A 27,984-nucleotide genomic window follows, 5' to 3' on the forward strand; every position below is an offset into this window, starting at 1 on the left:
ATATATACTAATTGTAGCATTATCTGCTCAATTACATGGAAAACTCCATGACCTAACTATCACAGAACATTCTTTTGAACTTTCTTCCAACTTTGTCCCGGGAAAAATAAAAATGATTTCACTTCCGAGAACGAAGAAATCAAGAAAATACCCAACAAGGCAGTAAATAACCGTTTCCTAACTAAAAAGAAAAAGAAAGCAGGGCACTTGCTAGTTCATATTCCACTTGATCAAGACCGGCCGTGACTCACTTCCGCTTGCCTTGCCGAGCTCTTATCCCAAAGCAAAGCCATTTCGCTCCAGAGCATGGCCCCCGAGGGCGGTAGAGGTACAGAGGAACAGTAAAATATGAAAGGTGAATAATTACGTGACTTTAAATACTGTAGAAAAAGATTTGTAGCAATTTCACTAATTTACTATGCCGAGTATACTGTTCATAATATACTGTAGTATAAATTTAGTCTATATATTTGTGATTCAACGGTCCCGATGATTTAAAGTCAGAGCATCCGATACAAAATACCGTCTAGAACGGGCGCCAATATTTATCGGCCTCCTCCTCCGCCTCCACTTCCCCTCACACTTTTCAACCGCTTTTTATAGTTCCCCCTGGCCTCCCCTGCCTCCTTGCTCCCCCACTCCCCGCTTCAACCCTGCGAGAGCAGGCAGCCGGAGCTCGCGCGCGCGCGCGAGGCGCCGAGGCTAGCGGGCGCCATGGCCCTGGCCGACGCCACCGCCTTCCCCTACGGGCTGCGCGTCCTCGTCGTGGACGACGACCCGACCTGGCTCAAGATCCTCGAGAAGATGCTCAGGAAATGTTCTTACGAAGGTTTGGAATCTTTGCTTTCCTCTTTGGTTCCCGAGCCTGATGGCTAGGGTTGGGAACAGGAAAGATGGGAGCTCATGTGCTCCAGTCACGCACGAACGCCTAGCGTTCGTTGAAATTACACAGTGAATGATTTGTGAAGTCTCGCTCTTGTGAGTACGTTTTGAAAAGTAGTCTCCTTCCGGCAAGTCCTTGTTGATTGAAGTTGGGTATTTGGTTCTTGTTCAAATTTCCCACTTTCGGGCTTCTTTTATGTGCTTATTTTTGCTTGTATGCTACATGTGAATTGTTATTGTTCAGTCAGGAGGTATTTCTGCCTTTGATATAATTCGCCAAACTGTGTGGTATCAACTGTTATGAGTAGGAGCTACAGGCCTAGTCCACTATTTTTTTTTGGGGCTAAAATTTAGTAAGGTGAAACATGGAACAACATAGGCATTGTAAGCCTGCTTCACTGTGAAGTGATCACTGTTTTGTCACTGTTAGATGATGATGATTCAATTATTAGATGTACATGGCTTGCTTCTCTATGAAGCACTTAGTTCCACCCGTGCATAATTTAGTAAGCACTATAGTTTGGAAAATATAGTTCTTGCCTTGTATTCTTACTCTACAGTTCTGCAGACTATTTTTATTTGCTGGCTTTGGGTGCAGTAAAGTTTCCAATGAATGAGCTACATATTTGGCTTTCATGGACATTTGGATTTTATTTGAACAGAATTGTTTGTCATCTATCAGTTTATCCTATCTAATGATCCGTTTTTCGACAAACTTCACTGCTATTCTAATAATCTCAGTACTATCTATCTGGCTTTCAGCCAAAACCATATTGTATGCATGCATCCATGTTTATGATTGGTAATCATGAATATTCCTGTACTTAGACTAAAATAGTTATCTACCTGCAGTAACTACATGCGGCTTAGCCAGAGTTGCTCTTGAAATTCTCCGGGAGAGGAGAAACAAGTTTGACATCGTAATTAGTGATGTCAACATGCCTGACATGGATGGTTTCAAGCTTCTTGAACACATTGGACTTGAGATGGATCTACCTGTTCTAAGTCAGTATTCAACACCAAAATATGCCTTCCTGCAAGTTTTCCGAGTAATATGTTCTGTTTGATTTGAATATCTATTCTGAAAGTACCAAATTGCTCCAATATGTTTTCACAGTGATGTCCATCGATGGAGAAACAAGTAGGGTGATGAAAGGTGTGCAGCATGGTGCTTGTGACTATCTCCTTAAGCCTGTTCGAATGAAGGAACTCCGGAACATCTGGCAACACGTATATCGGAAAAAAATGCATGAGGTGAAAGAGATCGAAGGCCATGATAGCTGCGATGATCTCCAAATACTCAGATGTGAGGGATTGGAAGAGAGGGGCCTATTTATGAGAGTTGACGCCGATGCCACGAGGAAGAGAAAAGATGTTGATAAGGACCATGCAGATCCGGAATCGAGTGATGGTGCTACTGTTAAGAAGTCTAGAGTTGTCTGGTCTGTTGACCTTCATCAGAAGTTTGTTAATGCTGTGAACCAAATTGGATTTGACAGTGAGTGCTCTCTGAAAATTGATAGACTTGTACTTCCCTTCCTATATCTATATATTCACATGATCTAATTTGAAACGGCAACTATCATTGCATTGCAGAAGTTGGGCCGAAGAAAATATTGGACCTAATGAATGTTCCTGGCCTGACAAGAGAGAATGTGGCTAGCCATCTTCAGGTATGGCTTATCATGTTCAATCGGTAAATTTTTATGTTCTCTTCCCTTGAAAACTGGATCTTATGGTGATTTCTAATATGTTTTGACATGATGTACTCTTAGCTTAAGTCAATTTAAAGCTCTGATTATATAATATATGGGGTTAAATCTTGGATTGTAGTAATCGAGCTTCCTTTAAAAACTTATTTGCAATTCACATGTACTTGCATCCTTAACTTACAACAACAACAACAAAGCCTTTTGTCCCAACCAAGTTACATCCTTAACTTAAACCTTGAAATATTATGGAATTCGAGCTTCCATGGAAAGGCCATATGAAGTTTGAAACAACTTACCTAATCTAATACTTAGGACATGTTTGGTAGAGTTCCAACTCCAGGATTTATGCTGGATCTAGAGTTTGTAAGCTAAAGTGAAGTGGTTGATGTATTTATTTTTAGTATAAAATGTGAACAAGATGGCTCACTCAAACATCACTAATTTGTCCATAGCTCTAGCTCCAAAAATTTCCAGAGCTAGGAATACCCAGCTCTAAGAATTCTTGGAGCTGAAGCTATGCCAAACAACCCTTTAGAATTCAAGTTAGCATCCCTGTATGCCTTCAAATTCATAAATGTTGTTCTAGTAGTTGTTTGTCCTCTGATGCTTGTTCTTAGATCCCGGGTGTCCTAAAAATAAAATTATCTTCTTTGCAGAAATATCGCCTCTACTTGAGTAGGTTGCAAAAGCAGAATGAGGAAATGATAATGGGTGCTACTAGGCAAGATTTCAGTCACAAGGGACCATCAGATAACCTTAACCTCCGAAGCTCCTTCCAAGAGCAACCAGGCAACGTTGCTAATGGATTCCAGCATGGTTCTCAGAAGATCCAAGCTCAGGCCAACATGCTAGATTCTCATTTAGAGGACACGAAGATTGCAGTGCCCTTGCAGGTGCCAGATAAAAATAGAACTCCTGTAAGTGATGTTACTGACTCTCAGAATGTCACCGGTGCTTCACCTTTAGGTGGGATGCTCTCTTTTGAAAGAATTTCAGTAAATCAGGACAGGAAGCCATCAGAAACAATGATCTTGGGATGTCAGTCCTGGAGTGGGGGCGTGCCACCAAAGCAGTTCATGCAATATCCAAAGCATAACCGTGAGCGTTGCGACCTGTTAAGGGACTATTCATGCCTACCCAAACCAGACCTAGAGCACCCAGTTGCCCCTGGTCATCTATATACCCCACCACCGGTAATATCGATGAGTTGCAGCATGGAGGGGGATGTCAGAGACTTCTCAGATGTGAAATCAGGTCTTCTTGGCTGTATGAAGTCCTTATCACCGGCAGTGACGTGTACAGTTGATTCAGTTTCTGTTCAACTTAGTGACAGCGTTGTGACCTCAACTGATGGTGACCTGAAGTTTTCCAATGTGGAAGGGTTGCCCAACTTTAAAGTTTCTTACTTCGATCAGACAAAGAGCCAAGCCACTTTGCTTACTTCAGAAGATGCAAATCTCATAGGATGCACAGAAATGGCTTGTCTACCTAATGACCTGCCCGGTTATCAACTTCAAGGTGTCTCTTTTGAGAATATAGGACTGAATAGCATCGATTTGTTTCAGTACAATGATGCAATGATACTACCTGGACTACAAAATAACTGGTATGATGATCTAGAGTTTAGCAGCGAAACAACAGACTACCCGCTGATAGATGGATGCCTATTTGCATAAATGTGTCAGCTGCCCTCATCTTTCGACCACGTCCTTCGGCGAGGAAGGATGATGTTCTTTGGTATGTTCCCGTATAGCACCTCTTGTAGGGCTATAGTGATCTAACTTGATCCTGTGGTGGAAGGATTTAATTTGTAGTTTCTCCACTTTTGATAATTATCTGTATTATAGATTCTGCTATGGTACAATGACTATAATATATACTCTTTACGGTGATCTTCAAAACTATGTATGACATTTGCAGTAAACTCTTACTCTGACGTAGCATTGCATATGATATGTGAGACTTATGATATTCACAGGAAACCTTATTTATATAGGTGAAGAGAATTCCTGCAGAGACTGCAATTTGTGAATTTATTTGCTGATCTAACCTGAAAGAATTACATAGGTGAAGGTGAATACAGCTGTAAGCAGAGTTCTAGTGCAATTCTGATGCAGAAATAATTTATGTGCAGATGCAAGGATGACATATCAGACATAATGAAGAGAACAGTGCTAGGCAACAAGAAAAAAAAGTCAATCCACTAGTTTGCCTACAGACTAGTTCTTCAACTTAAATCGGGCAATGACAGCCACTCGCTTGCTGCTGCATCAACAGGACTGGTCACTTACAATGGATATTCAATGTCATGGAGGCCATGAAAGTGGCATATTTAATGACATCATTTTTTAACTGTACAGTAGGGGAATCCTCTACTGTGTTAGTATATTATTAAAAAAACAAAACAAAAAAGAAAGGAAGCCAGTATAAAATTGTACAGGAAGAAGCAGACATCAAGAGAAAGGAGGAGAGAGAGAATTAGGGGAGGGAATCTATCAAGGAGGTGACGGCTGGGTTTATTACACTGCTCATTCTGTACAAATGTAAATAGACAAGCGCAGCTCGCTGAAAGATTTTCCTATTTCTTTGTTTCCATATCTCCCACCACCATCATGAAAACCTCCATAAAGAAAGATAAGCGCGATTTGTTTCGGAGCTTCCTGGGTCACGGTAAAGAAAGGTGTAATACCCGAAAATTGCTAAATTCATTTGTGATCGTGGGACCCATGAGGGAGCACAAAATTTGACCTTTTAAACTGTTGCTCGGTTAGACGATCGGAGACCGCGGATGTATAAATCACGTCGAGACGATTCCATATTGCTATCTAGCGTCGTGTTTGGGCACTCGGTGAGTCTGTGGCGAGACTAATGAATTTAGACCATTGGATAAAAAAAAGGATAAAGCTCATTGGGATCGGCTCCCACCCGATCCCACCCCCCATTCGGCCCCGACTCACCCTAACCAGCCTCTGGTTGCCACCTTAGCCCCGCCGCCGGTCGCCGATCGGAGCGCCGCTAGTCGGTGGCACAGTGGGGATGCAAGGGAGGCTGTGGGAGTGAGCTAGGGGGGCCAGTCGGCCACGAAGGAGAAGAGAAGGGAAGGAAGAGGATGAAAGGAAAGGAAAGAAGAAGAAAGAAGGAAGGAAGGAGAAGGTGGTCTTCCGCGAGTTCGTCGGTTTCTTCACCGATTTACGGTTCCACCCTAAATGTGACTCCTTCGTAGTCCTTAGATGCTCATAGGTAGTCGATTGGTTGTCTTGTCGTCAATTGAGTGTGTTGTTGGTCTGGTTAGTGCGTAGTGCGTTAATTTAATTTGAGGCCTAACTGGTGTCAGATGCGAGTGTATGTTTATAATGGAAGTTGTAGTTCGTGTCATAGACTTTCCGTTGACGTTGACGTTGTTCTTCTTGGGTAAGCGATTTAGATATTTTTAGCTAATTGGTGTTGGTGTACGGCGAGGATTAGCCCGTGCGTTGTGTCTTGTTCTTTGGTCTTCGACCGAGCTAGAGGAAGTTCTTGCTCAAAGTCTAACAAGCTAGTTGGTAGATATCTTTATGTAGCCTTTGGTTGTCGGGATTACAAGGTTTTGGGGTGTAGAAGCATGTGCCATCTTTTGTTTTGTTGTTGTTGTGTCTTGGTGCTAATTTGGTGTTTGTTCAGGAGGTGCCGCTCCAGTCGCAGCTAGTGTCCGCCTTCATCGCTGATAAAGGCAAATGAATGTAGCAGATGGCTACACTTTAACTTTTTATTTGGTTGCCTCCATTCTTTTAATTGCCATGAACATATCTAATCTAATAAATTATTAATGGCTTGTTACCATGTTGTTTAGCTTGCATAAGGTTACTCGGTTCTTGATTTATAAAGTGCAGTAAGTGTAATATGTCGCTTGTAGTTGATCTTTACTATATTGTGCAATTATTGAAGTATTAAGCATGTCTTGGAAGTTATGTTGTTGGCTATGCATATGCATCTCATGCATTGGAAGCTATGTCACCGTCTTATGGCCGTGATCGCACCGATACAGCATCATACGTTACCCGTGGAGGGGTACAACGCACACCCTTACATTGACCGTGGAGGGGTAAATGTGAGGATGAGCAAGCATACACATTCATATGATGTTTCATATCTTTGATCGCATCATTTTTGTATGCCAAAAGGAAGTCTTTAATTTTTGCTTATATATGATGCGGTTGTGAAGGATCAAGCTAGATGATGTTATAATTGGTGGTGTTGCTATTGGTTGGGCTTAGCCATATTATCTAGATGTTATTCTGTTTGATCTCCATGCTTTTATTATAAATGGCTGCTTAATCAATTATGGCTAAATAACTTGTTAAAGCAAATTTGTTTGCTGAGATTTTTGAATCTCACCCTTACTTTCTTTCCAGGTATCCCTTTCAAGGTGATGGTGCGTATGTGGGATAGGTAGCTGCACATCGCTTGCATATTCACCATTCTCTTTTGGTTAATCTTGTTATGTTGTTAGATGATGAACCTTAGCCATGTGATGTATATTTTGGCTCGTGGTGGTTTGGATGTATAATCGAGGCTTGTTTCTCGTTTGCTAGGATCTTTAATTGCTAGTGTGATGTTCTATAAACTGTTATATATCTCTTGTGTGTTGTTGCCAGTTATACCTCCAGTTTCAGGGGAGGTGCTGCCAAAATTTTTCTTTCGACAGCCTTGTAAGTTGGTTTGAGTGGAATTTTGGGTTTGTGGTGATCCTCGGGGTGTTACAAAAGGCTTGGAATGATCCCAAACCACTTGAAGGTGCTGCCATCACCTTATGGAAAAAGGACATTTAAAAAAGAGGTGAAAAGTTGACTCTTCAATGTTTTGGAAGCAAAGGACACAATTGTAATCATTGCCTTCGATGTGAAAGTTCTTCCTTCTCAAAAGATTTGTGAAGTTGATCATATCTTTGAAAAGTAGCCATACAGAGACTTTAATCTTCTTAAAGCATTTTGACTTCCAAATCCAGATAAAGGAAGAGGGAGGAGGAGTGAGATTCCTGAAAATGAAGACATAGAACCTGTTGGGTGAGTAAGGTTTGGATCCCTAGGTACATGACCAAGTGTCCCTCCTATCCTAGAGTGATGTGCGCGCTACTTATTGACTAAAAGAGAAGTGAAAATGATCCTACTGGCTCCCATAAGTGACAAATTGAGCTAGACAGATCATCTTGTCCTTTGCATATGAGAATAATCTTGGTAGGTGCTCTTTGAAAGTGCATTTAACCCCTAAATATGGTTTTGGTAATTAATAATAATATCTATAGACTAACAGTTATGTTGAGAATTGTTAGTAGATTGTTCCATAGATAATGCATGGAGAAGAGATATTCATCTAAATGGATGAGCTCTAAGTAATACTCAGGTAAGTCAATGACAACATCTATGGATTAACAATGTTGTTGAGAATTGTTATTAGGTTATTCTACAAGGGATACATAAGTGATGAAATAAGGATTCATTAAGGAATGCCATGAGTTCAAAGAATTGCATCGAAGTCATTGAGATCTTAGTGATGCTCATAAGAAAAAGAAAAAGCTTGAAGAATGAAGGCTAAGTTACTTGTGGAGATCAAGTAACTAAATGTATGCCATTGTCAATTATGTTTTATAGATTAACCCATGTGCTTTATGCTTTGAGAATGAGTTGGGGTTAGGATCCATAAGAATGCATAAGTTGAATTGAAATCCAATATGCCAAGAGTGAAGAACAAAGATTGGACTCCATATTTGATAAAGTGAATTCATTGGAGATATCGGATAAAAGTTATTCACTATACCAAGACGGTAAAGGGCAAGCAAGACTCGGCTACAATGGATCATCCTGTGATGAAGAGCATGCAAATGGCTTTGTGCCGAAGGATCAAAATGATGGTAAAGAGCGAGGGAAGGCTTTGCGTCAATACCGTGCAAGGCCATGGGAAGCTACAAGTGATTCACATCAATCACATGAAGAATCAAGAAGAAACGGAGTGAAGATGATATGAAAAATGACAACCCTGTAAGTTTGAAGGAAAGAAGCGGCATTTAAAGGTATTGACGCAAGCTCCTTGTTCACTAAACAAGAACGCGTGCAATGATGAGCATGAATGAATGCAACAAGGTACGCCACAATGCTAAACAACATGCTAGAAGTATAAACATGCGAATCAATGTAATACTAAACGATCTAAACGAAATCTGAAAAATAACAACCATCCGGAGTATCCGAGTTTGTTCGGAATGTCCGGGTTCGGACCCTTCGGGTGAACCTCCGGAAGAGGCGCTCTGTTATTGCATTTTCCTTGTCTGACCCAGAGTATCCGGGTGAATCCGGAATATCCAGGTTCCAGAGTCTCCGGACCATCCTCCGGTGAAGGCGCTCGGTTAACCACTATTCTAACTTAACCCGGAACTTCCAAACTTGTTCGGACTATCCGGGATGTGCCGGACACTCCGGGTGAGGCTTCGGGAGAGGCTCTTGGTTATTCGTTAACGCGGCTACCCGGAGTCTCCGAGCTTACCTGGATTATCCGGGTGATACAAACTTGGGTTCTTTCATAATTTTTTCCCTTAGTGATTCGACCCACTTTACAAATCTGTGCTACACAAACGTGTATATGACCTATCCAAAGGATTCTAAACTCATCTTGCACTCTAAACCCTAATCAATTTTGAAAACAATTCGACGGATGATTTCTGCTAAACCCGGAGTATATGGGTGAGGCCGAAATATCCAGGCCAGCCTAGAAAACTGCTCTCGAGTGGATTTTTGGGTCGATTCGAATTGCGATCTTTTCCAATCCTAAAGAGAACATGTTAGGGATAGTCCAAGGGTCCTGAAACTTACTAATCAACTAGTAACACAACTCTAGACTTCATATTTGTCCAAAATTCCATTTTTGCTCCAAAAAGCTCAAGAACGCCAAGAACTTCAAGAATTACTCGATTATTCCATGAAAATAAAAATGAATTAGATAGATGAGCAGCTCATGAGCTAGAGAATGCAATGGTACCACATGCATACCTTAAATCCTTCTCTTGTGGGCGGATTTGAGGGAGGAATGGAGAGAGCTTGAGTGGGAGAGTGAGAGGGGGTTGAGCTGCAACTGCAACTGCAAGGTGGAGGTGTGGGAAGTGAGGGAGGAGAGAGAGAGAGAGAGCAAGTGGGGTTGCCCACTTGAGTGGTTGGGATGGTGGGGCCCACATGTTAGAGAAAGGAGATATTTTCAATGTGATTTTTATTCTTTTCTCTCCTAATTTTCTTTCTCTTATCCAAATGATTTTAAACGAATTTCTCTAATGTGCCAAAATAATTCCCCTCCAATTTAATTATAATGCTAATGACACATGATTAAGATTAATCACGAGATTACGGAATTTGGGATGCGACATATTTGAGGTATCTTTCATTCCAAACATCAAGCCAGTGAAGAACTGTTGATCTGTCGCCTAAGGACCCGGAAGCCACACCTATGAAGTGATCACAAAACTTCATTATGTCCATCCACCAATAGGAGCCTTTGGGAGACGAGTTATGTGGTAAGGGACCATCAGCATAGCGCGTGCTCCATATCAAATTGATCCAAAGAACATTTGCCTAAAGAGGTGTTTCATTAGAAAGGGCTCATTCTGCACATGAAGCTTGATGAAACCAAGCCCCCTCTATTTTTCAGAGTGCAGACCAGAGGTCACGCCACTATAGGTTTTCCTTTAGCATTGATATCCGTTCATCTCCAAAGGCAATGCTTGCGAGCTTTGTCCATATTCTCAATAACCTTCTTAGGCAACCTTAAGGAGCACATTGTATATGTTGGTAGGGAGGATAGTGCCAAATTGACCAAGGTAAGTCTATCAACCATGCCCAACAGAGAATAGGTAGTGGACAGTCTTTTCTGAAAATTGCTCATTAGGGTGGAGAAGTGCTCCACTTTTGGTCTGTGAGTTCCCAAAGGGAGACCCAAATAGCGGAAGGGAAAGGAACCAATTTTGCAAACAAACATGCTAGCCAGGAGTTCCATCATTTCAGCAAAAACATTGATGGGAACCATACATGATTTGTGGTAATTAACCTTCAATCATGTGTATGTGCTGAAAGTGTGTAGGAGCCCTTTGAGGCAGAAGATTTGTCTTTGAGAAGCATGTATAACTAATATAGTGTCGTCGACATACTGAACCACTGGAAAGTCTGAGTCATGATGGAGGGCTAAAGGATGACTGATTAGACCTCTGTTGGCCGCTTCCTTGACAATAATTTGGAGGAGATCAGCAACAAGCACAGAGAGAAGTGGTGAAAGCGGATCACCTTATATGACCCCTCTTTTACATTGAAAGGACTTTCTGGGGACCCATTGAGAAGGACTGAAGAGGTACCTGAGTCCAGAATGGTTCTCACCCAACCCATCTAGCTATGAATGAACCCAAGATGTTTCATCATTTGCATGATAGTCTGATGCTCAATGGTGTAAAAAGCCTTCTCAAAATCCAACGTGAGAATAACTAGCTCTTTCTTTGACTGATGACATTGGTGAAGATACTCGAAAGCCCATCTGAGACAGACAATCTTGGATGGATCTGCCTTTTATAAATCCATATTGGTTCTGATGTATGAGGTTCAGGATTACCGACTGAAGTCTGTTAGCTAGTAGCTTGGTTGACAACTTTAGGGAGGTGTTAAGCAAGGACATTGGTCTATAGTCGCTTTGAGTTTCTAGGGTACTGATCTTCAGCACCAGGGTGATGAAAGAGCTGTTAATTGGTCGTAGGTCTCGGGCTGTCGAAATAGAAATCAAGAAACATCGAATAGAAATCTCCCTTGATGAAATTCCAAGATTTTTTTAGGAAGAGGTCGTTGAACCCATCAGGACTTGGGGCCTTATCTGATGGCAAAACTTTGATTATGCCATCAATTTCTTCAGTGGTAAAGGGGGCCAAGAGATTGTTAAGATTATCTATCGAGGAGACAAGATCCTCCAAATCAAAACTCATGACCGGGCAATCAGAATGTCCCATTCTGGACCTGAAAGTGTCCCATACAACTATAGCCTTTTCACTATGACTAGTCACTTCTCTTCCATCTTCTGTCAGCAGATGGCCTCCAAAATGTTTCTTCAATCTTGACAATCCATATCTACAAAATTTGCTCCTGCCTCAGCTCCTCCGATGCCCTAGGCTCAAATAGCAGGTCTTGAGTTACCTCCTCAGGAGGGATGCTACATCTTTGTCGTTGCCACTTCCCTGATAGCCTTTGTGCCAATTTCTGGGAAAACTCCAGGATAGTTGTCTAGGTCAGCAATCGAAGAAAATTTAATCGGACTAGGGAAAGGAGAAAGGAAGACTGAATTACCATCATAGCTTGTTGGAGTTGTGATCAGGGCTGTGGGAGCCTTAGATTTTCCTTTCCCTTTGGAGGATGTTGAGGTGGCAAGCACTAGGCAACAACCTCTATGTTTGTTTTCCAATCTTTTACTTCTCCTCAAACTACCTTCCATCTAACTTCCGGATTACAAGTACTCAAGCTGATTCGCCCCTTGGACCATTGGCTTCCTTATCCCGGTTTGGCTTTGAGAATCTGGGCCGGCTTCCTCCTCTGGTAGGTGTTCTTGAACACTAGTTTTGTCCCTAAGAGCAGACCACTTGTTTGTGGTAAAGGTGGCAACGTGCAAAATGCCCGCGGGTAGAGGCTACACACACCCGCGCCCGCCACAGGTAGGAAACGTCGCCCGTGCTCGCCGCCCCCGCGGGCACACCCGTATGCCCACCTGCTTCAGCTCAATCATGTGACGTCGTTGTTGTCTAGCCCCTCGCCGCCCATGGCGCGTCGTCGCCCTCATAGTAGTTATAAGGAGGGGGGAACGGAGGCGAGCGAGAAGGGCTAGAGTGGAGTCGCGCCATTGGGAGTATAGCTCGGGGCGTCGCGCCATCAGGGCACAGGGAGTCGTGCCATTAGTAGGGCTGGATGCGTCGACGGGTTCGGGACGGGTGGTTGGCGGTGGGATCTGTGGTGTAACATCCTGAGTTAAGCACGCTAATTGATTGCAGATTTCACTCCAAATTAAAACTTTTTAGATTAATTAAGCTAACTAAGATTAAGAAAATATGTATGTGGATGAGTATATACCAGTATATATATACCATCATATTTATGAGTTGTGCATTAGTTGAGTTTTGTGGTTCTTTGTGTGGAGATTTAAAATAGAATGTTTCTCAATTTTGAAATCTAATCTTAGATTCTATTCAGCTCAAAATTCCTTAAATTCAAAGCCCCTCCCAAGGATCGTTACCCAAATCCAAATCAAAGTTCAAATATTTCAAATGGAGTTGATCTTAATCCCAAGTCAAAATTCAAATTTAAAATATTCCATTTTGAATTATTCCCAAAATCCCTCTCTCTTTTCTTTTTCTCTTTTCCTTTTATCCTGGGCCGATTTCTTCTCCCCTCTCTCTTTCTCAGCCCACCAGCCGGCCCGACCTCCTTTCCCTCCCCCCTTCCTCACGCGTGCGGGCTGCCGCAGCCTCGTGCGGCCCAGCTTCCACGTACGCGGCCCGCTCTTGCATGCTGGCCTACCGACCGCGCTCGCCCATGCGTAATCTGCGCCGTACACGTGTCACGCATCTAAGCTCGCCCGCGCCTTCTACTCCCCCCCCCTCCTCCAACGCAACGCCACGCCACGCTGTCGCGTGCCACCGCGACGGCCACCTCTCCGAGTCAACCGTGACACTCCTTCGCTTCTCATGCTCTCTCTCCCTCCTCTCTCTCTGTTGCTGCCCATGCTCCACGCAATACCGTGCGACTTTCGCACCCATGCTCACGCTTGGCCGGCACAGAGCACGCCCATTCTCGGGAAACAAGGTGGGCGTCGGCCGCCACCTCGCCACTGACGTCGCGTGACGCCAGCGAGTCGCACCACCTCTCTCCATCTCCGCCTTCCTCTATAAATAGCACGTACAGAGCTCATATCCTTCCCTTTTTCCCATTTCACCGCCATTTGCGCCCCTTTTCTCTACCCCTGCTTCGCCATCGTTGACTTGCCGTCAACTTGCCGCTGGGGAGCACCAGGGAGCCGTCACTATCCCTGTTCTGTCGCCAGTTTGCCGGAAGCCTAACAAGAGTTGTCTGCGCACGGAGCCGAGCCAACACCATTGCCGCCGACGGCCTTCCCGTTCCTTCTACCCAAGCGCCGGTGAGCCTCCTAGATCCCCCTCGTGTTCTCATAGATAGCGTATAGGCATTCCCATAGCTTGTTCTCGCACGTAGCCGCATGCCACAATAGCCTTTTGCCTTCGCCGCCGTGCTGAGGTCGCCACCGGCGTTGCAGTTACTCTGTGATGTGGCCGGCCATCGTGCCGTGATACCAAGAGGCACCAGACCTCTTTTCCTTGCAAATTGGCACCTCCCAGTGCAGGGGAGGTGCTGCCCAATTCTTTCGCGCCGCTGCACTCTCCTCCGGTCGCCGTCTGGGAGTCCTTCTACCGCCTGGCGCCGTCGACAAGCTCCCCTCTGAATCCGCAGTGCCGTGTAGTGTTCCGGCGTCCGCTCGTCGTCGTGAATCCCTGGCCAGAGCACGTCACCGGTGAGCTTCCCAGTGTGCGCTGTCGTTAATTTCTGGCCGCCGGCCAACTTCCCCCTCCCCTCCGCCGCTTGCCTCACCATCAATTCCCTACTTATCTTGCCAGATGACACTTTCTTATTCACTTGCAGATTAACCTGCGGCACATCATAAGGAGAGACATAATGATATATCCAGGTTACGTTCCACTACCTGGAGCAAAATACAAGGTTTTCTATTATGGGCTGAGATTTGGAGTTGGTAATTGGAGCTTTGACAAGGCTGACTGGAGAAATGCTGATGTGGTAAATACTTGCTGGGCCAAGTTTCCCGACCCACCTGATCCAGCTACCATTATGAAAGAAGATCTAGATGCACGTGAGAGGGATCTACTCAGCATTGAATGTGGGAGGGCTTTGAACAAAGCCCTATACTTGCACCATGAGCATAGAAATTGTCCTCAATTAGGCACTATTGATAGAACCTCTAAGAAAGTTGAGCACCTTTCACCCTCTAACAAAATCAAGAGAGTTAGACAGGAGTCATCCAGAGGTAGAAATGGAGGAAACGAGAAAGACATGGATGTGGCAAGAGAGAAAACTATCGGAAGAGCTGTGTCAACTGTATCACCTGTACATAGATCTAGGAGACTCGCTAGGTCTTCCAGGATGTGGATAATTGTTGTTTGGGTAGTATTGATTGTAGTGTTTTTACTAGTAATCTCCATGTTTTTCACAGATCGGAGAAATATTTCAAGATCTAGGGCTTCTAGAAACATGAAGGCCCTGTTTGACTGCTATAAGCCTATAACTATAGAATAGACAATATGATCATTTATTCCTTTGCCAACAGTCCAAAACAATACATAAAAGGATATAGTCTCATGACTCAGGATCTGACTGAGCTATCATAAGAAGCCAGAGGATGACCTTGTAATTTCAAATTTCTTTTACTTTTAGTTGCTAGTAAATTTTGATGCAACTGGTGTTGTATTTAATTTAATAGGTGCTTATAGCATGATGTAAACACTTATTTGTTGTTTCGTTTGTTATTGTTTCCCCTTGTCATAAACTGTTAATTTGTGGAAACTGAAAGTGCATCTAGGCCCCCTAAGTTGGTTTTGGCTTATTGATGACAAAACGATTAAGGAACTAACATGCTTATCTAAGTTATGAACAGGTTTAAGCATTAGTGAAAAGATAAGTGACGTTTGACGTCCGTCGAAACAAATAGAGAATCAACGAAGAGTACTCAATAGGATTTAAATTCTTTTATTTTTGAAATTGAGTCTAGGATAGCCGCTCTATTAAGAGGGTTGCATTTGATTGCTTGGTTAGTGTCTCAATACTCAATATATCCCTTAGAACCAACTAGTTGAGAGACACAATCACCCACGGACACCGAGTTTATTCTGCAAAAATTCACTGAGTCCGGATACTCCGGTACTCAGTATTTAGCCCGGAGTCTCCGAGGTAGACTCCGGCAGAGAGTCTCGGTTACGATTTATTTTTATTGGAAAAAGACCGGAGTCTCCGGTGTTCACTGGATACTCCGGTAGTTTATGGGTTAACAGACTGGAGTCTCTGAGGGAGACTCCGCCAGAGAGTCTCGGTTAGGTGTTTATTTTAATTAAAAGGGGACCGGAGTCTTCGGTGTTCACCGGACACTCCGGTAAGTGATTTAGTGTTAACCGGAGTCTCCGAGGGACAGAAACTCTCGGTTAGCTTTTAATCTTTTTTGATAAAAAGACCGGAGTCTCCGGTGTGCACCGGATACTCCGGTACCTAGAGAGGCTGGAGGGTCCGGCTAGTCTCCGGACTTAATGTTTTTGGAAGCCCTGTCAGGACCGGAGACTCCGGTGTTCACCGGAGATTCCGGTAATTTAATAGAATTGTAACGGCTAGTTCTGACACGTTTTGTGACTGTTCCGACACTGTTTTTGGATTTAGGGCTGGATACTCCGGTGTTCACCGGATACTCCAGTCAGTTCTGACAAAACAGTAACAGCTAGTTTTTGAGAGAGGGCTATAAATGCTCCCACACCCCATGGCATTTAGAGCTTGCTGTTGCTGGTGAACTTTAGACCTCTTGAGCACTTTAAGAGCATTCAAAGACCCTCCAATCACCTCTAGTGCAAAGTTTGCAAATTTTTAGAGAGTTTGTGTTTGGAGAGGGTTCAAGCCACTTGAGCATTGAGTTCTTCATCGAGCATTCGCTGCGATCATTTCTCTTGAAGCTTTGTGCTTCTAGACGGTAAGGCGTCGCCCGTAGAGCACACAAATTTGTGGAGTGCCACGGGAAGTTTGTAAATATCTTCGAATTGAGTAAGAATTTCTAGCTTGATCTTGGTGGTCGCTAGAAGAGGATAGGGTTGGAAAAGATCTGGCTCTTTGTGAGCTCCTCAACGGAGACGTAGGCACTTCTTTGTGAGGTGACCGAACTCCGGGATAATCTCTCATGTTCGTATTTGTGCAATTTGCTTTATTGTGTGAAATTTGTGATTTGTCATACAAATTGCTCTAGTGATCATCTTGCTAGTGTTAAGTATTATTCTAGCTCTGTGATATCCAGTAGACCTAGTTTTAACCTTAGATTTTAGCTATTAGCTTTAATTCGTAGTTGTCCTAAAATTCCTGTATAGACCGGAGACTCCGGACCATACCGGAGTATCCGACAGATTTAATCCGCTGTTTTAGTTTTAATTTTCAGAAAAATCTATTCACCCCCCTCTGGACACTTTCAGAAACATGCATATGAATAACTAAGAATACAGATACAATAATCTGTTTTTTTTTTACGAAACTCATGGCTGAGGTGTACATGCTATAATCTGTACTATATATGATTGCCATATGCTGTCAAGATATGCTATTATTCTTACATTTGAACTGTTGGCAAGACATGTTATGATAGGATAGGAGTATATCGGATGATGTTGGGTAAAATCTTTTTGCCTTTTAAACTCAAATAACAATCTGAATCCACATAATACAACTGGTCCACCAAAGTACTACATGTCATCGCATTCACTAGAGTAAATCATGGTACATGACGACCATGTGAGCAGAGATCAGCAGGGGGGAATAGTAAAGAAAAAATAATGGTTTGCTTAAAAATGAGGAGAAGAGGACGGCTTATTTCATGTAGATAACACAAAGCCCAGCTTGCAATCTCAACCTGAATTGAGATCCCTGGAATTGAAGTGATCTCAAGAACAATATAATCACTACAATAGATTTGCTGCAGTAACTGGCTATAAGTTAAGGAGTGTTTAGTTGTTTGCATAGATTTTTTAAGCTGCAATGTATATTCTAAACGAGTAAAAGCAGACTAAACGAATACAGTAACTCTGAAAAGAAGAGTGTTTGATTGTCTGTATGAGCAGATATAATAATCCTACATTTGTGGATGTAATGATCATATGAAGTTGTTTAGTTACCTGCATAGATAGATGTAATGACCTTACAACTTAGCAAGTGGATCGGTATAGTATTATAACAGAAGCAATACATCAACTAGGCTAGACTCTATAAGAAAAAACCCAATTCGAACTTACCCAACTAATCAGACTCCAACTATATAATTACATCTATAAATACATAAAAAAAATACATACAATCAAACGATATTTTCACTAAAATATACGCAAGAGCAAAGAAAGGATGTCCTTGATGCGGTGCACCAAACACGTCCTCATTGTGCCTCCATTGATGCGGTGCACCGAATCCAGCTCAGCCCACCGTGAAGTCCCATTTGCACACCATCCCGGGACCAGCCCGGTAGTCGGTTCCGTATCCTTCCTCCATCGGCCGCTGTAGCGTCCGCCTGAGAACATTTCGAAATCCCCAACCCACGGAAGGGCGAAAACCCAGACGCCTCAAAAATTTTCCCGCCTAAACCCCGAAACCCTAGCCCCATCTCCGGCCGGCGACGCCGCCGGCGAGATGCACATCAAGGAGGTATGCCTGGAGGGGTTCAAGTCGTACGCGGGGCGGACGGTGGTGTCGGGGTTCGACCCGCTGTTCAACGCCATCACCGGGCTCAACGGCTCCGGCAAGTCCAACATCCTCGACTCCATCTGCTTCGTGCTCGGCATCACCGACCTCCGCCAGGTGCGCGCCGCCTCGCTCCAGGAGCTCGTCTACAAGCAGGGCCAGGCCGGCGTCACCAAGGCCACCGTCTCCATCGTCTTCGACAACTCCGACCGCTCCCGCTCACCGCTCGGCTACGAGGACTCGCCCGAGATCACCGTCACGCGCCAGGTTACACATCCTTGCCGCATCGTCCGTTATGCCATGCCGCCTTCTGAAGCTTCTCCGTGCTTTTGCGTCTTTGAGTTCCATGGGGATTTTTTTACACATGATTTTAGGTCTTACGACACATTTTTGCCCTTTTTATGTTCTCGAGATAGTCACTATTTGTTTGCTGACGAGTCGTAGGTTTATCTATTGGTCTCCGAAGATGAGCTTCTGATTGAGGTGGTTTGGTTTTGGGGCGGAAGGAGATGGTGATTTGTGATGTCTGCAGCTGGAATTTTTAGGGGATTTTAGGAGTCTAGTTCTACAGACACGGAGCTGACTTGGGCCGCTGCGGATTGTGGATAGCTGTGCTTATGAGGGTATTTTAGGAGTTGGGTTGTAATTTTCTCCTTAAAGTCTTAGAGATGTTGGATTTCTGGATATCAGGGTTCAAGTTGTTTTGGTTTCTGTGGATTAGAAGCAAATTTGCAAGTTCTGTAGCTGGAATCTGAAGGGATTTTTGCTTCTCTCTCTCTAAAAAAGCTGTATCTCTTTTAGGCTTAGAGTTGGCTAGATATGTTGATCCGAGATTGTAAATGGTATTTGCTAGTTTTTCTAATGTATCCAAAGCTGATTTGATTGGTTTAAGATTACAAGGAATCAGTGATTGCAAAGTATGGAGCTGGATTTGTTCTTATTTTGTTAATGTGTGGTCTAGCTGGCCCATTTTTTAGTCAAACACTTAAATTTCTCAGTGGTGCATGTGGATAGTTCATGCTTAATTGTTCATGATTAACCATGCTTGCAGCTTGAATTTTGACAGGCTTTTAGGATTTTAGTTCTAGACATATGGTGTTGATTTAGGTTGATGTGGAGTGTAGATAGCTGGCCTTTTGAGGATATGCAGGAGTTTGTTTGTAATTTTGTCCTTGAAGGCTTAGAGTTGTTAAATTTCTTGATACTAGGGTTTAAATGGTCGCATGCTGTTTTGGTTTTTGTTGATTGGAAGCAGATTTGGACGGTTTGCTTGCTGAAAGATTGGAGGTGGTGATGGTTGAGTTGGATTTGTGAAGGGATTTTATTGATTTTGCTAAAACTATATCTATTCGAGGCTTAGAGTTGGTTGATATGTTGGTTGAAGAGTGTAAGTGGGTGTATTTGTTCCTCTTTATGTATCTAGAGCTGATTTAGATGGTTTAGATTACAAGGAGTCTATGGAGCTGGATTTGTTCTTATGTTTTTAGTTTGTTTTAGCTGACCCATTTTGAGTCAAACACTTGTTTCTCAGTGGTGCATGTATGCACTTTATGCCTAAACAGTTTTCGGTTTGCAAGGTCTGCATCTGGAATTTTGAGGTTATTTTCGGAGTTTGGTTCTACTGATATGCTTTAGGTCGTTGTGGACTTTGGAGAGCTGGCCTTTTAAAGATATTTTGGAAGTTCATTTGATTTGGGCCTTCAAGGCCACAGTTGTTGAATTTGTTAATGTCACAGTTGTTAACTTTGTCGACACCAGGGTTCAAGTGGTTCTATGCAGTTTTGGTTTTTATGGGTTGGACTTTGGAGGCAGATTTGGATGGTTAGGACACTGAAAGGCTGGAGCCATCAATTATGGAGTTGTATTTTTGAAGGGATGTATAGGCTTGTTGATGAAAAAGTGTTTCTATTTGAGGGTTATAGTTGGTGGATCTGTTGATCCAAGAATTTGAATGGATTAGTTGTTAGTTTTAGATTGCAAGGACTCAGGATTACAATGTATGAAGCTGGATTTGCTCTGATTTTGTTAAGTTGTTCGAGCCAACTCATTGTTTGAGCTGAACACTTAGCTTGGATGGATTAGTTGTTAGTTTTAGATTGCAAGGACTCAGGATTACAATGTATGAAGCTGGATTTGCTCTGATTTTGTTAAGTTGTTCGAGCCAACTCATTGTTTGAGCTGAACACTTAGTCTCAGTGGTGTATAGACAGTTATAATTAACTGGTTCTTAATTAGTTAGATAGATGTCGGGCACGATTGCAGTACACCAGTTGGTTTTCTCATCTCATTTTGCTTGATTAATTCAGGAAACAGAGTATAAATCTGCTTTAATTGAGTATTCATCTGCATTTTGGTTTTGCTTTTTCTTAGTCTTTCATTATGTTTCTTTGGACCAAATGCCTCCTAAGTTTACTGGGGTATCAGTTAGTTACTGTCCTTTATTTGCAGATTGTAGTTGGTGGAAGGAACAAATACCTTATCAATGGCCATCTCGCACAACCTTCCCGGGTGCAGACCCTTTTCCACTCAGTGCAGCTTAATGTAAACAATCCCCATTTTCTAATTATGCAAGGGCGCATAACAAAAGTACTGAACATGAAGCCTCCAGAAATACTGTCCATGTTAGAAGAGGCAGCAGGCACAAGAATGTACGAAATGAAGAAAGAATCTGCTCTTAAGACACTTGAGAAGAAGCAGAATAAAGTTGATGAGATCAATAAACTGCTTGATGATGAAATCCTTCCTGCACTAGAGAAGCTTAGAAAAGAGCGGTGTCAGTACATGAAATGGGCCAATGGCAATGCTGAACTAGATCGACTCAAAAGATTTTGTATTGCTTATGAGTTTGTTCAAGCTGAGAGAGTGCGGGATGGTGCACTGAATGATGTCAAACAAATCAGGGCAAAGATTATTGAGCTGGATGAAAGTACAGAAAAGCTAAAAGCAGACATACAGGAAATGGACAATAACATATCTACCTTGGCTGCTGAAAAGGAAGCAAAACTAGGTGGTGAGATGAAGGCTTTGTCAGAGAAAGTGGATAAGCTATCGCATGCACTTATTAAGGAAACTTCTGTGATGAATAATCATGAGGAAACCCTAAAGTCTGAGGAAAAGGGAGCTGAGAAGGTAACACTGCACTGATGTCAGTCACTAGGTATGCTAAATTTTATTTTGGATAACTCACAAGGTGTACCTTTACATAATTCACATATAGGTTCTCACGAACATTGAGGACATCAAAAGATCTATACTCGAGAGAGATGCTGCTGTAAAAAATGTAGAAGATGGTGCATCTGACATGAAAAGGAGAGCAGAGGATCTGACAAAGGAGTTGGATGAGAACGAGAAAGAATATCAGGTATGCAAAAGTTTGTACATCTTAGTATTAACACAAAGCCTCTTGACTTTCTGTACTCTGGGATATTAAATTCTTTTTTACCCAGGGCGTGCTAGCAGGAAAAAGCAGTGCAAATGAGAAGAAATGCCTAGAAGATCAACTTAGAGATGCAAAAGCAGCAGTTGGAGAGGCAGAATCTGGACTAAAGCAGCTGACTACAAAAATAAGACATTCTGAGAAGGAATTGAAAGAGAAGAAAGCTCAGTTGGTATCGAAGCGTGATGAGGCTGCTGCAGCTGAGAATGAGCTGAAAGCTAGGACAAAAGACTTGGAAGCTATCAAGACATCCATGGGATCTATTAATTATGAAGAGGGGCAGATGGAAGCTTTGCAAAAGGTATACGCAGTTCGAGTTAAAAAGTTTTACTGTGGCATAAGAGGTGCCAATTAGAGGGCTATGCTTCTGATCTGTTGACCATTATTCTTTTTCTGTGTCATTATCATCTGCAGGACCGATCTACAGAGTTAGAAGTGGTTCAGAAATTGAAGGACAAAGTTCGTGAGCTTTCTGGTGACCTTGCTAACATTCACTTCAGTTATCGAGACCCTGTTAGGGGTTTTGACAGATCGAAAGTGAAAGGGGTTGTTGCACGGCTTATTAAAATAAAGGATAGCTCAACGGCAACAGCACTGGAGGTTTGTTTCATCCAGCTCCCCTCCGGTTCTAAAGTTGATTTTTGTTTGCGCCAAAGTAGTTGATCTAGCCATCCGAGTTCATTGTTAGGCAAATATTACAGGTTGCTGCAGGTGGAAGGTTATTTAATGTGGTTGTTGACACAGAAGACACTGGAAAGCAATTATTAAAAAATGGGAATCTTCGAAATAGGGTAACCATCATACCTTTGAACAAAATCCAAACAAGTATGATACCTGATAGAGTTCAGCAGGCAGCTCGTAGACTGGTTAGTGATTTTTTCCTTATCTCTTTTGTTAAACTGGTTGGATATAGCACTTTGATTGGTGATGACTTGTCTAAATGAGAAATATATACTGATTGTTTTGTAGGTTGGTGCTGACAACGCAACATTAGCTTTAGAATTGGTTGGATATGCTGAAGAAGTAAAGGTTGGTGTTGCCATCAACCATCATAATTTTGTACTATTAAGTTAATTTTTGAGAAATGTCCACGGGATGTTTTTGCTTGAGTAGATTCATAATTTCATTACATACCTGCAATCTAGTGTTTGTTGTTTTCTTCTTACTTGTAAGTGCTAGGGTAGCATTATGCATCGTGTGCACCTTGTCATTCATAATTCATCATATTCTAAATCTCAAAACCGCATGCTTCTGGCTGTCTGTGTAATAGATATCTTATTGCAGAATGCTATGACTTTTGTCTTTGGTTCAACGTTTGTGTGTCGTAATATGGAGGCAGCAAAAGAGGTAATATTGCTTTCTTCATGAATAAGTTTTGTTACTTTAATTTTAGCTGAACATCTATCCAAGTATAATACAAATTAAGTGGCCCATAGTGTGCTAGTTAATTCGCTTCTTGGCACAGGTTGCATTTAATAGACAAGTTGGCAGTACTAGTGTGACTCTTCAAGGTGACTATTTTCAGCCTAGTGGCCTTTTGACCGGAGGTAGTAACAGGTAACGTGTTAGTTATCATATTTTACTTAATGATACTGTTTAGACTTGGTCATCTTCTTTGTTGAATTTGGTATTGGATGTTCCTTTAATATTCCTGTTGTTTGAAATTACGTAAATGCTTTTCTGTGAAGAACAATGGTTTTCCAGCTTTTTTTTAAGGGTGTCTAGGATGGAAATACACATCAGATGCTCTTATTGTTTTGGATTGGTTGGTACTAGATGAAACTTGCAGCATGGATGCTTTTGTTTGGATTGTCATTGTTCTTGCTGGTGATAACTAGATGGTTGTCAGGAAGTAAAATTGCTGTCCTGGACTAATGTGATCAGGTAAACACATTCATCATTTCCTTTGGTAACGTCTACCATAATAATGCAGTGATAAAGGGAAGTTACTAAGGAAACTTGATGAATTAGCTAAAGCTGAGGCTGATCTCTCCGATCATGAGAAAAGATTCTCTGTCATTGAACAGAAGGTATTCACCGATTGCACAATGCCAGCACACGAATTTTATTCTTCTTTATGTTCTTTTTTAATTGTATGTATTTATAGCACTCTCCGAATTAACACATCCTACAAGCATCCTTTTGCCCTTAAAGTGCTGTTTTCATCTATTAATTGGAAGCTTGTAAATCCATATTAATATTTATGTTTCCATATAGGAAAGAAAACTATGAAACATGAATGCACATTTATGCTGCCAAATGCTTAACGACAAAATATTGCTTATACAGTAATTTTTGTAATAGTACATATTCTTTGACACCATTAGCATGTATGCACGATGATAAAAGGAATTTCATATACGGTGCTGTCACTTAGCTTGTACTCTGTGTTTATTATGTTGGTCTCTATCAATTATCTCTTCATTGCTTCTGAACATGTTATATGCTGCTTATGTAACTTATATTAAAATTTATTTTTCTAGAAATTTTAATTTACCTTCCCCACCCCCCACAGATTGCAGCGCTTTTACCACTGCAGAAAAAGTACACAGAGTTGAAATCTCAGTTTGAACTCAAGTCGTATGATCTCTCATTATTTCAGAACAGAGTCGAGCAAAATGAACATCACAAGGTATCACCTTACGCCATATATATGTTTGCATTACCAGTTTCAACTTCAAACTGAATTAACAATTGGTATATTTGGACTTCAGTTAGGTGAACTTGTAAAGAAAGTTGAACAAGAACTTCAGGAATCAAAACAAGAGTTGACAGAAAAGCAGGCACAGTACGCAAAATGTGTATCTACTGTTTCTGAGTTAGAAAAAACCATCAGGACTTACGGCACTGAACGTGAAGGTAGACTCAAAGGTCTGGAAAAAAAGATCAAATCATTGAAATCAGAGATGCAGTCCATGTCGAAGCAACTAAAGGTTGCTTTCTTTCTCACTGTTGCCATAAGTGTTTGCTTACAAAGTCTTCGGAGCATTTTCTCCTCTTTGTGTTAACTCATATTTGTGTTCTAGTTCTACAATGGGTTCTATATAGGTAGTTTTATTTCTTGATACATATTTTCACCTTTTTGGTTATGAAGATAGGTAGGATACTTTCTTTAGGCTGGTTATAGCTGAAAATTTTGAATTTCACTGACTGCCATGAGTTAACTGCAAGCTCTCCTTGAAGATACATGCAAGTTTGCCAGTTAACCATGTGGTTAGTTTTGATGCAGAAGCTAGATAGCTGCATTTAGCCATTTAGAGTATGGAATATTTCAATTCTGTTGAATTTCTGGTTCGATACTTTCCATAACTTCAGTGTCATACATTTAATTGAACAGTTATCTCGACAATTCAATCTTTAACATATTTTCTTATTGGATATTTGAGATAGGCTTATGAAAGTGAGAGGGAGAGGCTAATTATGGAGAAGGATGCCATTGCTAATGAGCTTGCTATGCTAGAAGAGCAATTATCAACTTCAAAGGCTCAAATTACTGCTCTGTCTGGAACCTTGGACAAACAAAAGGACAAGGTAGGGCAAGATGCTGTCTGATAGTTTCTTCGTGCCTTGTGTTATTTTTGAGCTTTGCATTTCATTAGTTAAATATGCTGTTGTGCTTCACTCGCGGAATGCAGGTTACTTCGATAAAGCAAGAATATGACCAAGCTGAACATGAGCTCAACGCTGAACGTGCTAAACTGAAGGAATGTGACTCACAGATAAACCGCATGGCCAAGGAGCAGCAAAAACTTCAACAGCAATTAAGTGACTTAAATGTTGAAAGGAAGAAAATGGAAAATGAGGTAGTTGTTGGTTGTGATTTCTGCTGCATATTTCTGCTTTATAATTGACTGCTTGAGCAGGCTTTTATACCTGGATATGACATTAGGTTAAGAGGATGGAGATAGAGCAGAAGGACTGCTCTTCAAAAGTTGATAAGCTAATGGAGAAGTATAGTTGGATCGCAACTGAGAAACAGTTGTTTGGGAAGATTGGTACTGATTATGACTTTGCATCTTTTGAACCTCATAAAGCACGAGAAGAACTTGAAAATCTTCAAGCTCAACAAGCCAGGTACATCTGAATATCTGATGTTTCTGTTAGCTCCATAATTCACTATGAATTACAGATATTGATGGTAGTGCTTCTGAAGGCTGTACTCTCATCAATTATTTAATTCTATAATTTGCAACGTGAGCACCACTTAGCATTACCTTCCAAATGCAGTCTTGAGAAGAGGGTCAATAAGAAAGTTATGGCAATGTTTGAGAAGGCAGAGGATGAGTACAATGATTTAATGTCAAAGAAAAACATCATCGAGGTAGGTCCTACCATGTGTGGTTTTCCTGATAACCTGGGAATGATTTTGATAACAACACGCACACACCTTTTGGCATCTGCAGAATGACAAGGCAAAAATCAAGAAAGTGATAGAAGAGCTGGATGAAAAGAAGAAAGAGACTTTGGAAGTCACGTGGCTCAAAGTAAACAAGTCAGTATATGTCATTTTGTGACTTATTGTTTTTCCCAGGCTTAATCGCAGTGTGATATTATATGTCTATTGGTGTCTAACCTCACCATTCTATTTCTAAAGGGATTTTGGATCTATATTCAGCACTCTTTTACCTGGTACAATGGCAAAACTTGAACCTCCTGAAGGAGGTACTTTCTTGGATGGTCTTGAAGTCCGTGTGGCATTCGGGACAGTTTGGAAGCAGTCTCTGTCTGAACTTAGTGGAGGGCAACGATCCCTTCTTGCTCTCAGTCTTATCCTGGCGCTGCTTCTTTTCAAACCTGCACCACTGTACATATTGGATGAGGTATGGCTGCTTATTATTTACTCCCTTAACACTTCAATCTACTGTTGCTAGGAACTAGCATAACTTTGCCTTATTAGCATGTCTGAGGATGTATTGCACAGGAACTACAGTTGGCGGATATTTCAGAAGGTCCTTTTTTATTGAAACTTAAGCAAATTCAGCTTTAGTGCTGTTAATGGATGAGACACTGAAAATCAGTACATCTTTACTAAGATCGGTTACTAGAAAATATTTGAAAGCTGGAAATGATTAGTCATCAATAGTATGAAGATAGACTAAAGCAACTATCCAGAGCATGATTCCATCTCACTAGTAGGCAAGCTTTTACCTTTGCTCTTTCTAAACAATGCAGTGAAGACTGAGAATATGCCACTGTACACATTTGGTATTAGGTAGGACTGATACCAAATTTCACTGTTCCCATTGTTAGATAGAGTGGTTCTGGTTTAGAATTTATGTCTTGAACTGAAAGAACTTGAAAGTGTGATGATGACTATATGGATATATCAGTTTATTGGGAAGGCTTCTGTCCAAAATGGGACGTTGTTCATATCTTGGTATTGTGGTTATAAATCCATGGTTTTGGGCAAGGAGATGTTAGTACGATATTTCTTGTAGTCTTGTATGTTCGATGTCTCATGTATTTGCAGAGTGGTTTGGTTAGACATGACATTATAGAATTTCATATGGAAAGTAGTTGTTTTCCACTGATCTGGATGCTTATGCACTGCAGGTCGATGCTGCCCTTGATCTGAGCCATACCCAAAACATTGGTAGAATGATCAAGGCTCATTTCCCACACTCTCAGGTTATCCAAATGACAAGCTTCTATTTTTCTCTTTTGCTCATACTACACAGAAAAAGAGTACTAGTTGTGGCACTTGTAAGGCTAAGTTCTGAAAGCGGGAAGTACTGTCTTTGCAGTTCATAGTTGTCTCACTGAAAGAGGGAATGTTCAACAACGCGAATGTGATATTCCGAACAAAATTTGTTGATGGGGTGTCCACTGTGACACGAACTGTCCCTTCGAAACAGAGATGATCGATTCATCTTCTGAAGGTATGTTCCAAACCAGAAACTAGGCATCTTAAATCTAAAGCTGTCATTTACATAAGTTCCTTTTTTTTTTGTCTTTTTATTCCTTATTCTGTGACCAAATGCTGCAGGATACCGATCCTACGAATATGATAAGCACAACTGCTAGGTGGCCAAATGGTTCCGCGGTTCCTCCGCCCCTTGCTAACTTCCTCGGGGCTGTTGCTCCAAGATTGTCTCAAGCTCCTCGCTTGTCAGGCATGGCATCAAAATAGGCGCTGTAACACTGATTCATGCCATTACGTTCGTGACCTTTGCCTTCTTCCCTGTTTGTATGTACTTTGATCTGCCCGATTGTGTAATTAGTAGCTGAACCATTTCCTTTTGAAGATTGAACGCTCTAGCACAGACATGTTTTGCCTTGCATGGTATGCAGCGGCCATGCATCTAATATCATGGCTACTGTGATGTACTAATTTCCCTTTTCTTTCTTATAAATGTGTTCGGCATACCCTTGGTCCCTTGTACATCATTGCTACAAGTAGCCTTAAGAGGCTTTATGA

General features: G+C 41.8%; 3 protein-coding genes across 4 annotated transcripts; all 3 read left to right on the forward strand.

The window, feature by feature from the left end:
- Positions 1-540: 540 nt before the first annotated feature.
- LOC133909418 (two-component response regulator ORR26-like) lies at positions 541-5,189 on the forward strand. Of its 2 annotated transcripts, XR_009908382.1 has the most exons (6): positions 541-829; positions 1,735-1,887; positions 2,000-2,380; positions 2,479-2,555; positions 3,251-4,331; positions 4,729-5,189. XR_009908382.1 is itself a non-coding variant. In XM_062351839.1 (5 exons), the coding sequence occupies exons 1-5, from the start codon at positions 715-717 to the stop codon at positions 4,268-4,270; spliced, it is 1,746 nt and encodes a 581-aa protein (XP_062207823.1). In that variant the 5' UTR covers positions 541-714; the 3' UTR covers positions 4,271-4,482. The 2 variants fall into 2 exon arrangements, 1 of the variants encoding a protein (XP_062207823.1); XM_062351839.1 differs by lacking the exon at positions 4,729-5,189 and having other exon boundaries at positions 3,251-4,482.
- An 8,201-nt stretch (positions 5,190-13,390) lies between these two features.
- On the forward strand, positions 13,391-14,956 carry LOC133908296 (peptidyl serine alpha-galactosyltransferase-like). The gene is made up of 3 exons (XM_062350289.1): positions 13,391-13,473; positions 13,987-14,173; positions 14,288-14,956. The coding sequence occupies exons 1-3, from the start codon at positions 13,391-13,393 to the stop codon at positions 14,954-14,956; spliced, it is 939 nt and encodes a 312-aa protein (XP_062206273.1).
- Positions 14,957-17,916: 2,960 nt separating this feature from the next.
- LOC133909420 (structural maintenance of chromosomes protein 2-1-like) lies at positions 17,917-27,984 on the forward strand. The gene is made up of 21 exons (XM_062351840.1): positions 17,917-18,397; positions 20,579-21,259; positions 21,348-21,491; positions 21,577-21,867; positions 21,981-22,166; positions 22,268-22,432; positions 22,536-22,595; positions 22,851-22,913; positions 23,032-23,123; positions 23,500-23,596; positions 24,082-24,198; positions 24,281-24,499; positions 24,957-25,097; positions 25,202-25,369; positions 25,456-25,640; positions 25,794-25,887; positions 25,970-26,058; positions 26,161-26,386; positions 27,120-27,194; positions 27,311-27,445; positions 27,553-27,984. Exons 1-20 carry the CDS (start codon positions 18,080-18,082, stop codon positions 27,425-27,427), a joined length of 3,528 nt encoding a protein of 1,175 aa, XP_062207824.1. The 5' UTR covers positions 17,917-18,079; the 3' UTR covers positions 27,428-27,445; positions 27,553-27,984.

Source organism: Phragmites australis, chromosome 2, assembly GCF_958298935.1.
Source record: "Phragmites australis chromosome 2, lpPhrAust1.1, whole genome shotgun sequence".
Classification (NCBI taxonomy): Eukaryota; Viridiplantae; Streptophyta; class Magnoliopsida; order Poales; family Poaceae; genus Phragmites; species Phragmites australis.

What these genes read in the sequence shown, in the direction of transcription:
- LOC133909418 (XM_062351839.1), top strand. Translation starts at nt 715, where the DNA reads ATGGCCCTGGCCGACGCCACCGCCTTCCCCTACGGGCTGCGCGTCCTC. An exon ending in GATGGATCTACCTGTTCTAA is followed by an intron (nt 1,888 to 1,999) that starts GTCAGTATTCAA and finishes ATGTTTTCACAG; the next exon opens with TGATGTCCATCGATGGAGAA. An exon ending in ATGTGGCTAGCCATCTTCAG is followed by an intron (nt 2,556 to 3,250) that starts GTATGGCTTATC and finishes TCTTCTTTGCAG; the next exon opens with AAATATCGCCTCTACTTGAG.
- LOC133908296 (XM_062350289.1), top strand. Translation starts at nt 13,391, where the DNA reads ATGCTCACGCTTGGCCGGCACAGAGCACGCCCATTCTCGGGAAACAAG. An exon ending in CACCTCGCCACTGACGTCGC is followed by an intron (nt 13,474 to 13,986) that starts GTGACGCCAGCG and finishes GGCACCTCCCAG; the next exon opens with TGCAGGGGAGGTGCTGCCCA. An exon ending in TCACCGGTGAGCTTCCCAGT is followed by an intron (nt 14,174 to 14,287) that starts GTGCGCTGTCGT and finishes ATTCACTTGCAG; the next exon opens with ATTAACCTGCGGCACATCAT.
- LOC133909420 (XM_062351840.1), top strand. Translation starts at nt 18,080, where the DNA reads ATGCACATCAAGGAGGTATGCCTGGAGGGGTTCAAGTCGTACGCGGGG. An exon ending in GATATGCTGAAGAAGTAAAG is followed by an intron (nt 22,596 to 22,850) that starts GTTGGTGTTGCC and finishes ATCTTATTGCAG; the next exon opens with AATGCTATGACTTTTGTCTT. An exon ending in ATATGGAGGCAGCAAAAGAG is followed by an intron (nt 22,914 to 23,031) that starts GTAATATTGCTT and finishes TTCTTGGCACAG; the next exon opens with GTTGCATTTAATAGACAAGT.